The sequence below is a fragment of the Blennius ocellaris genome, assembly GCF_963422515.1.
Source record: "Blennius ocellaris genome assembly, chromosome: 21".
Lineage (NCBI taxonomy): Eukaryota > Metazoa > Chordata > Actinopteri > Blenniiformes > Blenniidae > Blennius > Blennius ocellaris.
Window position 1 is genome coordinate 11,242,155 of NC_137670.1, and position 14,151 is coordinate 11,256,305.

The 14,151-nt window shown below is 43.1% G+C and overlaps 2 protein-coding genes across 2 annotated transcripts; one reads left to right on the forward strand and one right to left on the reverse strand.

Annotated features, from left to right (window-relative positions):
- Positions 1–1,639: 1,639 nt before the first annotated feature.
- On the reverse strand, positions 1,640–5,110 carry arl3b (ADP ribosylation factor like GTPase 3b). Its single transcript, XM_080516855.1, has 6 exons — positions 4,993–5,110; positions 4,342–4,485; positions 3,689–3,805; positions 3,324–3,374; positions 2,878–3,063; positions 1,640–2,774 (listed from the first exon to the last, which is right to left on the reverse strand). The coding sequence occupies exons 1-6, from the start codon at positions 4,993–4,995 to the stop codon at positions 2,727–2,729; spliced, it is 549 nt and encodes a 182-aa protein (XP_080372981.1). The 5' UTR covers positions 4,996–5,110; the 3' UTR covers positions 1,640–2,726.
- Positions 5,111–5,814: 704 nt separating this feature from the next.
- Positions 5,815–12,942, forward strand: sfxn2 (sideroflexin 2). The gene is made up of 12 exons (XM_080516644.1): positions 5,815–5,874; positions 8,427–8,668; positions 9,397–9,567; positions 9,659–9,757; positions 9,870–9,945; positions 10,063–10,148; positions 10,433–10,493; positions 10,588–10,654; positions 10,752–10,801; positions 10,891–10,940; positions 11,045–11,092; positions 12,281–12,942. Exons 2-12 carry the CDS (start codon positions 8,514–8,516, stop codon positions 12,378–12,380), a joined length of 963 nt encoding a protein of 320 aa, XP_080372770.1. The 5' UTR covers positions 5,815–5,874; positions 8,427–8,513; the 3' UTR covers positions 12,381–12,942.
- Positions 12,943–14,151: the final 1,209 nt, after the last annotated feature.

The following is a 14,151-nucleotide window of genomic DNA, read 5'->3' on the forward strand; positions in this document are numbered from 1 at the left end:
TCAGTCCGTTTCATGACGAACGGACTCTCGTCTAACTGGCCTCCACGTCTTTCCTGGACTGTCTCTCTAAACGCCTTCACATCTCTGGTTGTGACTCTCGGCGCAAAAAAAAAAAAAAAAAAAAAAGATCACATTTTCCACAGCGCTTTGTTGGGGTTAAATGCGATGCGGAGTGGAGGACTCACGAGCGAGGGACGTTCTGTCCGTGTGAGAAGAGAAGGAGATCGAACAATGGAAATCTTTGTGAGACAAGAAGAAGAGGCCGTCTGCGAGCCTCCCAGGGCCTCTGAATCAGCCCCATAGAACACCGAGGAATATAAAGCACACGGCATTCTGTCCCTGCAGCAGGAACACAGTGGTTGACATGTAACACCACTAAACACACTCTTCTGCTTTTATTTATGATGAGAGTTGGACTCAGTGAGGGATAAGAAGAAGCCTGGACATGACAACCACACACACACAATATATTCAAATCACTGTACAAAACATACATTGTATCCTAAATTTAGAAGTACAGATTCTTCTGGCATTTAACTAATTTACTTCAGCAAAAGTTCATTAAGTAAAATACGCTGAAATGTACTTAATCTATCAAAGGTCACTCATGAAAATAAATCTTAATCCCAGAGGGATAAAATCATATTTTAAGACTTTAAAGTGAGAATAAACACCACTTTGTGTCATTTATATGGTGTAAGTCATTTAACATCCCTGAGTTGGTTGATATAGATAGATAGATAGATAGATAGATAGATAGATCACCACCTGCCTGTCAGAATAAACTTAATTTGATTTCAGATCCCATCCTTTATCCAGGAACAGGAAGATACAGATCTGTGCTCTGGCAGCGCTGATGGAAACCAGGCGGTCTGTAACTGACAGGAGCTCTGCAGATCTGTATTAATAAGCTGGATTCGCTGATTAACACCCACTGATTAAACATTTACAAAGTCCGGCTTGTCAGCTTTTTCCCCCCGCTGCATTTTGACATCTTCCACAGCTTATATAAGCCAACAGTGCTCCATTCATCATTTACAAGTGTTTTTTTTTCTTTTTTCTTGACAGTAGTTTTAGATTTTCTGGAGTTTTTGTAACCGATCAGGAGCAAAATTCTATTTGACAGGTATATTGATATCAAAAGTGACTACATCCCCTATAAGGCAATTCTTGAGTAATTTGTTAAAGAAATCAATATTTTCGTAGACATTTTCATCATTTGCTCGGTGGTTTGTGTGGCTGGATTGAGGCCTCTTGCGGGCTGGCTTTGGCTAACAGGCCTTATGTTTGAACCCCCCCCCCCCAGGCTTCATTGAATAGGGGCTTTGTTTAGGGGGGGATTTGATCTGTTAAGTGAAGTAACTTCTGCCACACTCACTTAGGATGTCCTATTTAAGGCTGTGATTTTACACACCGTAGTTTTTCCCAGCACATTATAGCACTGAATTAACCAGCCCTCCCCCCCCCTCCCTCCGTCCATCCTGTCCTCCCCCCTCCAGCTGCCGTGGAACACAAGAGGCTCATCTGCTGTCACGAGCAGCTGACTCCAGCTGGTTATGTGACCCCGAGAGCCTGGAAACATTTGTGATGGTGCATCGACTTCCTCAAACATTTTTTTATTTTTATTTTTTTCCCTTCTTCCTCCTCATCTCTCTTTTTATTCACATACAATATCTTCAGTTCTGGACAGATTACATTCAAGAATATCAAAAAGGAAACGCCAAAATAAAAGTGTGACTTCCCTCGCTAGCCCAGAGAGCACACGGAAATGCGCGGGGACGTACAGTACGTAAACCTCTGTTAAAAATCTGCCGGCATATATTAGATATGCAGACATTATAGACTACAAAGTACATGTGGCGGTAACAAATACTCTATAACATGTGCATAACTCAACATATGAACAACGGGGCCGAGCTATTTACAGTTGATCGATACATGGAGCCATTTGATCTTGCGTGATTTTCTTTACACGATCACACGTGTAGTGTTAACCTTTAGCGGGCAGTGCCGGAGCCATTGTCCAGCAACATCCTTGAAATCTCACACACGCACGCACACACACACACGCACACACAAGCAGTTTAAAAAGCACTTCTACGCTCTAGTTCACCACCATAAATAAAACAATTACAAAAATATACCTCACTTCAAACAGAGCCATAGCAGGAAAAGCGCTTACAGCCATCGTGGAATGGTTAAAGAGAGAGAGAGAAAAAAACCCCAAAAACAACACATGATAAAGAGTCAGGAGATGGAGATGGTAAATCAGAGGTTTGGTTTCCGGGGCCGAGCCTGGCGGACATGTTGGGACTCTGGTGGCGGCTGCAAGTTTGACGGGAAGGTTTGAGGTCGCGACGGGCTGCGGGGCCGAGGCTGTGACTGGGGCGAGGCGGCGATGCTGACGCGGGCGTGTGGTGGAGAAGGGTTGATTTCCTGGCATGGCTTCCCTTTGAAGGCGGACGACCTTTCCCTCTATCGAGGCCGACGGGGGCTGATGTGTTGATGTTAGTAAACATCACACAGAAGGAATGAAGGGGGTTAAAAAAAAAAAAATGACTCCAAGTCCACGTTGGATTAGTAGTGTTTACATTCACAGGCTCGTCCCATTGTACTAAGACTCAGGAGGTGTGTGTGTGTGTGTGTGTGTGTGTGTGTGTGTGTGTGTGTGTGTGTGTGTGTGTGTGCTACTGCTCCTCCTGAGATGCAGAAAACTAGAAGCGGAGCTACTTTTTCTTGGAGTTGACGCTCTTGCAGACCCAGTTCATTCCCTCCTGTCGTGGATTGAAGAGGAAGACGAAACACGGTGAGCGAGGGGGGAGGGGGGGGACAAAAGACCACGGAGTATAAGAGAGACGCCCCGGCTCGCCCGCTCACCTGGATCCCCTCGCCCGTGAGGGCGGAGCAGGACTGGATCTGCCACATGCGGTCCCGGATGGTGTGCAGGTTGAGGCCCTCGGCGATCTCGGAGGCCGGGGCGGCGGTCAGCAGGTCCTGTTTGTTTGCGAATATCAGCACGGGAACGCCGCTCAGCTTCTCCTCATCCAGCAGCTCGGCCAGCTCCTGCAACGCAAACACACATGGAAACACAGGAACAAAGAGACACTGCGAATACACAGCAATAATAACCCCAGAAGCTAAACAATCTTCTTTTAAATAGAGTAAATAAACACTATACGTTTTGACGCTGGCTGGACGTGTGGGAGGAAGCTACTGTATGTCAGTGACGTGGATCATCACGCCCCAGTTTGAACAAATATAAAAGCATTCAGTAAAGACGAGGAGGTGGAAGATGTTTTGTATTAATTGCGTGTCGTACATACCTGACCCGTTTCCTCAAACCTTTTTCTGTCGGCGCTGTCGATGACGTAAATCTGAAAACAAGATGCCAGTTTGATTTTTAATTATCTGCACAAACCTACCCGACAACCTCAGCTTTTAATCAATCGATTAAACAGGAAATCAAACATATCCACGTAAAGCATTGACTAATCACTTTGAGTGTTCAGACACTTTGGGGAAACACTATTTTCAAGACTTTAGAATACCAAACTGTGATTATGTGAGATATAAAACAATATTACATTCATTATGAGGAAAAAAGTCCAAAAGTGTATAAAACAAAGAGTTGATCCAGCACAAGCAGATTCAAGCAGAGTTCCGTTGCTGTGAATTAAACTCTACTCACCAGCACATCAGTGTTTTCAAAGTAGTTTCTCCAGTACGGCCGGATCTTCCTCTGACCTCCAATGTCCCAAACATTTAGTTTGAATCCCTGAGACTGGACACTCTTTATGTTGAAACCCTTCAAATGAATAGAAATCATCAAGACTGGTTAAGTAACGGGTGCAAATCCTGGTCCTGTGAACAAATACATATATTCTTGGTGAAGCGCTTTCATGTACAAGCTCCTCTAACAGTGAGGCTGTGCATATAACTTCATATAACCCTACGTTCTCATAATCTGTGTCGCCCTCGCTTTCATTTACTGTCCAGTTTTTGTGCGATGGATAATGATAATGATATGACGCCACATACATTTGGATATTTGATCGTTAAATTGGTGAGTGTTGGAACATGTAAAAGTGGCTGACTTACTATTGGTCATGTATTACATGTCTATATTTATTTATACGAGACTCTTCTCTTCACTTTGAAGGATTAAATCACTGCCAGCAAATAAATATATGTATACATATACATTGATAGTCTTATGTGTATATATTTTTTTACTGTATGTTGAATAGTTATTAACTATTTATCATACTTATAGCACACCTTAGTTTGCAATAAATGTCGGCTTCATTATCGTGTGTTTTGTGTTTGATCAGAGTGTCTCACCTGTGTGGGGGTGATGTGGCTGATGTCCTCAGAGGCCAACTGTTTGAGGAGGGTGGTCTTCCCTCCGTTATCCAGACCCAGCAGCAGTATCCTCACCTCCTGGTCCGGTGTGCTCTTTAGCTTACGTAGGATGGACAGCAATCCCTGGAAGGAGATGGGAGGAACATCCGTGTGTGTGTGTGTGTGTGTGTTATCTCCATCAGGGTAGAAAAAAACAAACAAACTCCAATCGCCCTCCACAGACTCCTCACTAACAGGCCGTGTGTGAGTGCCTCTCTACTCCCTCATTGTCGGGCTCTGATGGGGATGAAACAGCGCTTCCATCGCGGTACCAGGACACGAGGGCACATACAGGTACAGTGTTGTGAGCGTCGAGTCGCAGCATTTTGTTTGTTTTATTCTGACAGAGTTTTTTGGGGTTTTTCTCAGTTCCCGGGAGCTCGGCATTGCTAACGTGCTAAGCTAATCTCCCCGATGACTGAACGAAGCAACAAGGCAGCTTTTTGTGTTTTTTTTTATCAACAAGTTACGGCCAGCGGGAATTATGAAACTGTAGATGAATACGATCCGGGGTAGTGAATGCGGTTGCAATGTCGGTGTTTGTTAGTCTTTCTTAGTTATAAGCTAATTAGTGCGATAAATAAGACTCACCATCTTGTTGCCTTCTCTCCTGGAGACGCCGCCGAGGGTTACTAAGGGGGGTGACGTCAGACGCACAGTCACGCACAACGGTCCAACTCATGCTGCGTTCAGGTTCTCTCAACAAAATGGGAAAAGTTAACGTCATATTTATAAATATATTCATAGAACAAAAACAACAACAACAAAAAAACACACATGGAAATGTAGAACAATGACAGCCAGATGGACAGCAACCAAATAATTACTAAAACGACTACAATGAATATAAAACAACCACGTATATGTATATATCTATGTATAAAGATTGTAAAAACCAAAGACATCTACAAAACAGTGTAAATTAACAACAAAGGGAAATAAAACATGAAGTGTCTACAGTGTCCACAAGTTTCTCAAAAGTCATCACTAAGACAAGCAAACTATCTCTAAGGTATTCAAAATACCACAACAACAATTTGTGAAATGCAGAGATAAAATATTAGGGGGGGGGGAGAAACACCCCCAATTGATTAGTTATTGTTTACATATTTCCGATTTAAATTAGCTACCATGAACGCAACACGAAAACCAAATATGGAGGACTGGTTTGGTTTAGCAACATGCTAGATGTTGCGAAATGATTCGTTTTTCTGGACTACCGTTGGTAAAACACATCATTGCACTTCAATTATTCCAGCAAAAGACCCAGAATATACCGGTGAAACGACGAAGTGACCGACGTCTGGTTTGGTTCTCGCCGGTTTGCACGCAGGGAGCTGCCCCGGCCTGTGATTGGAGGAGGACATGCCACGTGCCCTTTTTTTTTTTTTTTTTTTTTTTTACTATGCCACATGAGCGCCTCTGGTCACCTGTCAGGTTGTCCCCGCGCAGCGCTCGGACAGTCTCTTTAAGGTACGTTTAACCGTGTCGGTCGTTGTAAGTCTCCGCATGTGAGAGTCTGCGTGTGTGTGTGCCGGTGCTGCGGTCCCTGCTCCGCCGCCGCGTTTCCTGGCTCTCAGCCCGGGAGTAACTCGACCGAGTTGCGGGGGTTGCATCAGTCGCTCCCGTGGGCTGACATGTTTGCATCCAGCGCGGAGGTCGGTGGTCTCCCAACAGGACGCTTCTGCAGCTCCACGTTCATCCGTGTGGGACCCTCACGTGCTCGTTTGAACACAATGGCTGCAGGATTACTGCACGTAACTTCATCCAGATGAATTGTTCTGCTGGAGGTGCTCTGGCTGGCAGATCCAGTTTGCCTGGGCTGTCAGTCACTGGAGGAACGTTGAGAGTACAACATGTCACAGTTTAGTGGAGTGAGCCTGGTTTACCTTTTGAAAACAAACCAGTTTCAGAATTTACCCCAGCTAGCATGGTCTTGTAATGCTCGTGTGCACCACTAGATGGTGTGTTGAGTGTTTTCCCACGAATAATAAACACAGTTATCACTGAGGATTTTAGCTATTGCTAGATTCATAATAACTGCAAATGGACCACAAAGGACTGATGAAATCTGCTTTATTTGACAAATTATTTTTGACTTTATTCATTCTAGTTCTTCCTCTTGCTCTTTGGTCATCAGAGATTTTAACAGTGACACTAGTTATACATGTATAGAGTATAGAATCTATGCGATAAGCATGTTCTTGTCATTTAATTACCGAACACTACCAATGAATTACCGCTTCACGACAAGCGCTAACATGTTCGACGTGAGACACTGGTGATCAAACTAATCTAAGTATCAATCCGCAGATGGGTTCAAGACCCTACGCCATCAGACACTGGCACATCTTAACTGTAATCGAGTTTTCAGTGTCATGACTTACATTTTACATAGTGAAACACAACAGGTTATTATTTCATACAGGCAGAGAAGCAGTTGATTTCAACGTCTTTAATGCGAGTGGAGAAGGAAAATTGCACGGTAGACAGTTATTGTACCAGAACCTGCCCGGCTTGTAGTTTAGTATGAAACCAACATGTCTCAACTTGAGGTATGATGACAAAAAATTTGCTTCTGGGCAAAGTTCTTTGAAATACTGATTTTAAAGGGGTTTTTAAAAAGAAGAGAAAGAAAAGGTTATTTTTTTTTTGTGCCTAATTTCCAGATGTTTTGGATCATGTTGTAGTCATGTTGGTTCAATGCATCTCAATGAAACAATAAATCTGTCAAACTATGAGAGGTGAATACTGTCAGTTTGTTTGTGATTACAATTTATCAATTGTGATCTTGGTTTTTTTATTTTATTGAGTTCCACATTTGAGAAGATCGCTCTGCCTTTGGGCAAATAGTTGTATTTCCCCACCATTAAAACTGACTTGAGCCATAATGGATGGGATATTAAAAAGGGCTGATTTATTTACGTATTGATCGGTGGATTTCATGCTTGTTGGGTGTAAAAAGACAAACTATGTGTAAAAGGCATCGTAAACTCCCATGACCAGACGACTCACTGGGCCTACAGAAAACAGTCTCGTGGCTTCTCCCATTATACAGATTGCATTATGTATGTAAGCATCAAAAATGTTTAGAACGACCTGCAGGAGTCAAAACAACCAGTTTCAGATGCACATTGGGACACAAAATGAGCATTTAGGCTTACATGTCAACATTGGGCGATAAATTGAAAACATAATCATTAAAAACGAGACTCTTGTTTCGGGGCAAAATTACAAGGATTTGTTGAAAAATGCATGTTTAAAGCATTCCTCACACTCGCTGCTGCAGGCCTTTAACCTACTTTCTGAACAAACAGCTTCAGAAATAATCCAGTTCCAACCAGGCCGGAGCCGTCGGGGACCGGCGATACGGAGGGCCTCGTCGACAGTTAACCTTCGCCTTCTGAAAACAAGAGTCAATAATTTGTAGCGTTGGAAGATGTTCAATGGGACAAATTGGGCTGCGGTCAGCATGTTGTGGCTGCTCTGGTTGGTTCATCAGACTCGGAGCGCCGCAGCTGCAAAAACCCAGAACGACCACCTGCGGAACCATTTACCAGGAGGTGGTCGATGATTTCTAGTGCAACTTTGGGCCTTGAGATGTATTTTTTTTTTTCTATTATTTTTGAGGTGAGGATTGAGAGCTTGTGTTTTTGTTTCCATCCAAGTGCCGTTTTGCAACCACCTGGTTTCACTCCAGCGAGCTGTCCGACCACAGCTGTGTGTTTATCTCGGCAAATATTCGCAATCAGTAAGAAAACGACCGGAGGATTTTCTTCAACATAAACTGTCAACTGATTGCATTTTTCAGTCAGTTCTGTCCGTCCGCCATTACAGCACAATCGACTGTGTGGAAAGGAGGAGTGTAGAGATAGTCTGGCCCCGTCTGACCCACAGAAATAAATGTCAATGTTATATCAGCTCAAACAAGAAGTCTGTCTATAAAGTCCTCGTCAATTATTAACCCGCTCAGTTTCTTTTTTTTTTTTTCCCTCAAAGCATAATTCTCATCTATTTCCTTCCAGGTTTCAGCCACAGCTGCTGAAGACTTTTTTTTTTTTTTTTTTTTTTTTAATGCATTAAGCCGATTCTACTGTTTTTAAAACGCCACGATGTCTCTGAAGTCATTCGACATCGACGCGCCCCGATGGGATCAGACGACGTTCGTGGGTCGGCTGAAGCACTTCTTCAACGTCACCGACTGGAGAACGGCGCTCCTCCCCGACTCGCGCCTCGACGAAGCCAAAGCCTTAGTGGACAGCTGCAGGTAAGAGAATCACCAGGGAGGACGGCGTCTTCAACCGTTTATTGTAATTCCCCAAACTATTAGTCACAAAAAAAGTGTCCCATAAAGAGAAAAAATTCTAAGTCGCTTTAATCAGAGGACACAAAAAAAAAATGGTGTCAGTGTTTTAATAAGTAGACAGCTGTTCTATGTGACAACATTTTCTAAGCCCAGAATAGAGGAAATACAGTATTTCACATCATATCCAGCTACACTTCAACCAATAGTTAACTGGGACCTTGGGATTTCTTTAAATCATTAAAAAGGCCCGGAGTTAGTGTCACATTAAAGAAAACATGCTGGCCTTGGGGACAGATGTTTACTGGCCTGAATAAACCTTGTAACATCAACATGTCTTGTTTTTTTCTGACTTCAATCATAAAATCTTTTTTTTTTCCTGCCAAATTCCTCACAAGTGTGAACGAATAAGTGAATGAATGCTTCATTTCGCAAATATTTGACATTCAGTTTAGAGTGCTTAAACGTTTCATTTTTACAATTTCTGTAACCGAAATGGGTATAGGCTGAAGTCGAGGCATATTTTTGCCTATTCGTTATTCCAGGACACCAGTGATACACTGATTTTTTTTTTGCCTATATTTGTGTGAGCTTAAACCCCAAATCTTTCAGCGTGTTCCTGCAGGTGTGTGATGGTATGAACCAGCCTCCCCTTGGCGCGTACGCTGAGTGTTTGCTTTGGCGTCCCGCAGGGCAGGCTCCATCCCTCCCGGCACCACAGAGGAGCAGCTCCACTTCGCCAAGAAGCTGTACGACTCGGCCTTCCACCCGGACACCGGCGACCGCATGAACATCATCGGGCGCATGTCGTTCCAGGTCCCCGGTGGCATGGCCATCACCGGCTGCATGCTGCAGTTCTACAGGTTAGCGGCAAAGCGACGAACAAAAGTTTCACCGGCAGGATGCTGTGGCGGGTTTTTTTTTTGTCGGGTTTTCAAGCCTGCTTGTCTGTAGGACAGTTCCTGCGGTGGTGTTCTGGCAGTGGGTCAATCAGTCCTTCAACGCTCTGGTCAACTACACCAACCGGAACGCGGCCTCTCCCATCACTCCCAAGTACGAGCTTACCAGTACATTTCAGTTCATGTATTAGTTTCAACCAATCAGGTAATAAACCGTTATTAGTTGCAGTTATCTGACGCTTGATGCCACTGTTCCGTCCTTCCAGGCAGATTGGCGTGGCCTACTTCACCGCCACCAGCACTGCGTTAGCCACAGCCGTCGGACTTAACCTTTACACAAAGGTACGCTTAGGAATTCATACAATCTGCCAGGGCAATGAACCAAACTTGGATCGACCACTTTTGAGATCCTTTTTTTTTTTTTGTTAATTTTTAAATGTACATCTTTGTTTGTTCCAGAAAGCTCCTCCGCTCGTGGCTCGCTGGGTCCCTTTTGCAGCCGTGGCGGCGGCGAACTGTGTGAACATTCCCATGATGAGGCAGCAGTGAGTCGTCCGCTATACGTTTCTGTCTGATTCCCTTACGTGTTCAGAAACAAGGAGGTTGTTCAGTGATGTCAGGTGAAGTGGAGTTTCCCCACAGGGACTGTTTTTAGGCCGATTTCAGCCTGCAGATCTTCACGCTTCAATTTAAATCTTTTTTTTTTTAAATTTACATCCAGCCCTTTGAATAGACCTCCTATTTTAATAGTATTCTTCCACCCTTGTTACTTTGACAGTGAGCTCAACATAGTTCAACATTTTCAGTTCTGCTTGATTTGTGTTTTCAGGGAAATTCTGAACGGCATCTCCGTCACCGATGAAAATGGCAACAAACTGGGACACTCGAAGGTCGGCTCACCGCCAACACGTTGTCATCAGGCATACTTTTCTCCCTTTTGTCGGATGAAAGTATATTCTTTTTTTTTGGTTCTTGAATCTCCAGAAAGCAGCAGCGAAAGGAATCACTCAGGTGGTCATTTCTCGGATCACCATGGCCGCACCAGGAATGAGTATGAAAAGAAGCGTTCATAAACCACTTTCTCTGCATATTTGATAAGATTTCCATGTAATGATCCTCTGCTACTCTTCCTCTTTCTCCGTATTTAGTTGTTCTCCCTATCATCATGCAAAGGCTGGAAAAATACAAGTTCATGCAGGTCAGACTTTTCTCTTCATTGACCCGCTGAACATGCAGGACTGGGAAATGTGTGCGTCCGTCCTCAAGTCTTCTCACGTCTCGTTGCAGAGAATCACGTTTCTCCACGGGCCGATTCAAGTCATGATGGTGGGAGTGTTGTAAGTACAGAGGGTCACAGGGTCGGGATGCATTTTAATATCCCCCCAGAGGATTTCATTGTTAACTTTTGTTCTTTTTTTTTTTAAATCTTTTCTTTTCACAGTTTGGTCTTCATGGTGCCTGCGGCCTGCTCCCTCTTTCCTCAGAGATGGTAATGAAACTTTTTGTTACATGCATCCAGATCAAATGAGCTCATTTTTATCAGTCTGATGGGGCTCAAGTGCAGATAGGAAAGCACAGTCGTAAGGTTTCAAAGTGAAGACTTTGCCTGACAAAATAATCATGTTGCAAAATAAGTTTTGCAACATGATTGTTTGAGTTCTTGAAATGTGATTTATTATGTGCAACTGTGTTGTTCATTGAAGTTACATTTAGAAGCCTGGGAAGAAAAAACAAGCAAAAACACTTCAAAGTTCTGGAATTTATCAATTGGGTTGGCAAAGGTTTTCATACTTTTTCACATTGAGTATTATCAAGGCTCCTGATAAGTAAAAAGAACTTGTCTATAATCAGGTATTTAAACAAGGCTGCACAAATGAAGCAGAAGTGCGTCGCCGCGGAAATACTGGGACGTTTCCCAGAGGCCCTGAGGCAGGGGTGTCAAACGTACGAGCCAGAAACCATGAGAGAGTCCAGTCCAGCACCTGGGAGGAGTTTGTAAAGGTTCAAAATGACAGCAACAAAACATACTGACTGGAATTTTCCAATTTAAAAACTGCTGTTACTTATCCACATACTAATGAATTTTGTGTTTTAGTCACGCACAGCATTTAAACAGAGATCAGTGAAATCTACCTTACTACTTATGAAGTGTCGCTTTATTAAATTGAACACACGGCACACAAGTAAAGTTAAATCACACTCAGAAAATGCTGCAACACAGTTGATTAAGGCCACGAAACTGTATATTCAGGGAAAGTTGTGTATGCTTTTAATGAATCCTGAACCAGTTGCTACATTTTCATCCATTCATCCTCTGTGAGGCTTTATCCAGCTGAGAGGCGCACAAGGTTTTGGAGCCGATCCCAGCTGACTGCACAAGCGCAAACACCGAGGGACAGACAGTGAAATGCACTCATTCACACTTACGGGAATTCGCGAAGGTCGATAATTAACCTCGCACACATGTTTGTTTGGACCGTGCGGAGGAAACCCCGGCGTGCACAGAGAAGGGCCTCTGAGCCAGGAGCGGGAGGTCCGTGGTGGTCCAACCGACATTTTCACTCCCGCTAATATTTTCCTTCGGTTGGAGCTCGGGACTGTTTGTTCGCCCCGAAGCGTTCTGCACGCGCACACAAGCTCGGCTCACCGTGTTCCTCTCCCTCCTTTTCTCCCGCAGCTCCATCGCGGTGTCCAAGCTGGAGCCGGAGCTCCGGGACTCCATCAGGTCTCAGTACGGAGACAAAGTGCAACAAGTCTACTTCAACAAAGGCCTCTGAGGCCCCCCCCCCCCCCCCCTCCCGGCCAGGCCTGATTCGTGTTTTCTACTCGACACTCAATCCCGAATACGGATGTTTTTTTCTTTCATGCAGCCTTTCTTAATCTTTTGATAGTCGCATTGATTCGTTTCATTTTGAAACTTTTAAATCTCACCGCAGGACGTCGGATCGATCATGTCAGTCTGGGAAAAACTCCCGACAGTAAAGTTGACGCGCTCTCTGTGCTCCTGTTGGGGAACCAAATGATTTCATCTCAGGAACATCATGTTGCTTTGCCAGATTAAATCTGTGAGTTCGTTTTTCTCCGTTTTTCTTGCCTCCTGTTGTTTTGTTTCTGTGTTTTGTGGGGGGGGGTTGGGGGATAAAAAGTGGCTTTCATTCTGCCAAACCTCCTCACAGTCTGTGCCTTTTTACAAAGCAGCAGGAACAGCGACTCTGCTGCACTTCGCACATCATTTTTCTCTCTTTCAACTGGTATGGCCTGAACTGTGAAACTTAAGTCTCTATGCATGAGAAGAATCTGAAACAGCGATCCAGTACAGTGGAGGCTACTGCCCTCTTCTGCTCAGATGGAGGTAAATGTATGATTTGACCTCCTCTGTATGAGATGGAATTAAAAAAAAAATCTGAATTTGATATACAGTTTTTTGTGGTGGTGTTTTCTTTTGTGATTTCAAAGCTCTTGTTTTGTCTGCTTTTGCTTTTATCACGTTTTTAGTTTTGCTTTTGTAAAAGTTTCACTAATAGCACTGACATTAATTAATATCTGTAGCATACAAACACATTTGGAGCAACTTGAATCATTTACAACTACAGAAAAAGCATGCTGCCTCCCAGAGAAAGCCATACTGTGACCAAATATCTTCTACAAGAAGGACATGGAAGAATGAGCACAAAATGAATGTATCAACGTTGATAAAGTTGATGCTCTCGCCTTAAATGTATTCCAATATTTAGAATTCCTATCGGGCGTAAATAATTGTTAAAGTGACCTTGTTGCTGGACGAGAGCGGTTGGAAACGATGTAGATGGATAAAACCAGCAGATGGCGGTAGTGAGACTTTATGAACGCAAACTGCCATTAAACCCAGAAAAAGAAGACATTTTTTGTAAAAAAAAAAAAAAAATTTCAGGGCCAAAACAAATAGGAATAACTGGTATATTTTCAACCTTTTTATACCAACATATAACCCACTGGTTGAAATGGACTGAACCACACAATAATTCCCAAGGATTATTTTAAGTACACAAATTGTGTGCAGACAGTTAAATTCATATTGGAATTTTGTGTGTTAAACTTAACCAAAGCTTTATTATTCCTTTGAAAAAGAATTGACTATATATTTTATATTTAGAGAAAATGATGTGTTTAATCTCAGTTTATCACAGATGCAAGGTGAGGAGCAACATCAGCTTATTCTTGTTTTGGGCCTTAGTAGCATGCGGTAATTAGAATGAGACAATGAGATTCAAACATCTTTTTCTTCTTTTAACCATACGTTGTAAAACAATGTTTTTTCGGTCCATTTTAAAGTTATAGAGCACATTTTTATTAGACATAAATTACATTTAGTTGTGTTGTTTTTGAAAGGCTGACTCCATAGAGTCAGCATTAAAATAAACTCCAGACTTTATCTTAATGGTTGCATTTTTATTCTAAGCAGAGAAAAATGACAAGACGTCTGTTGTCTTGACCGAAACAATGCTTTTTTGGAAATCTTGTGCCACATTTGTTAAGAACACGCATTTGTGGGATGAGCAGAAGAGTTGA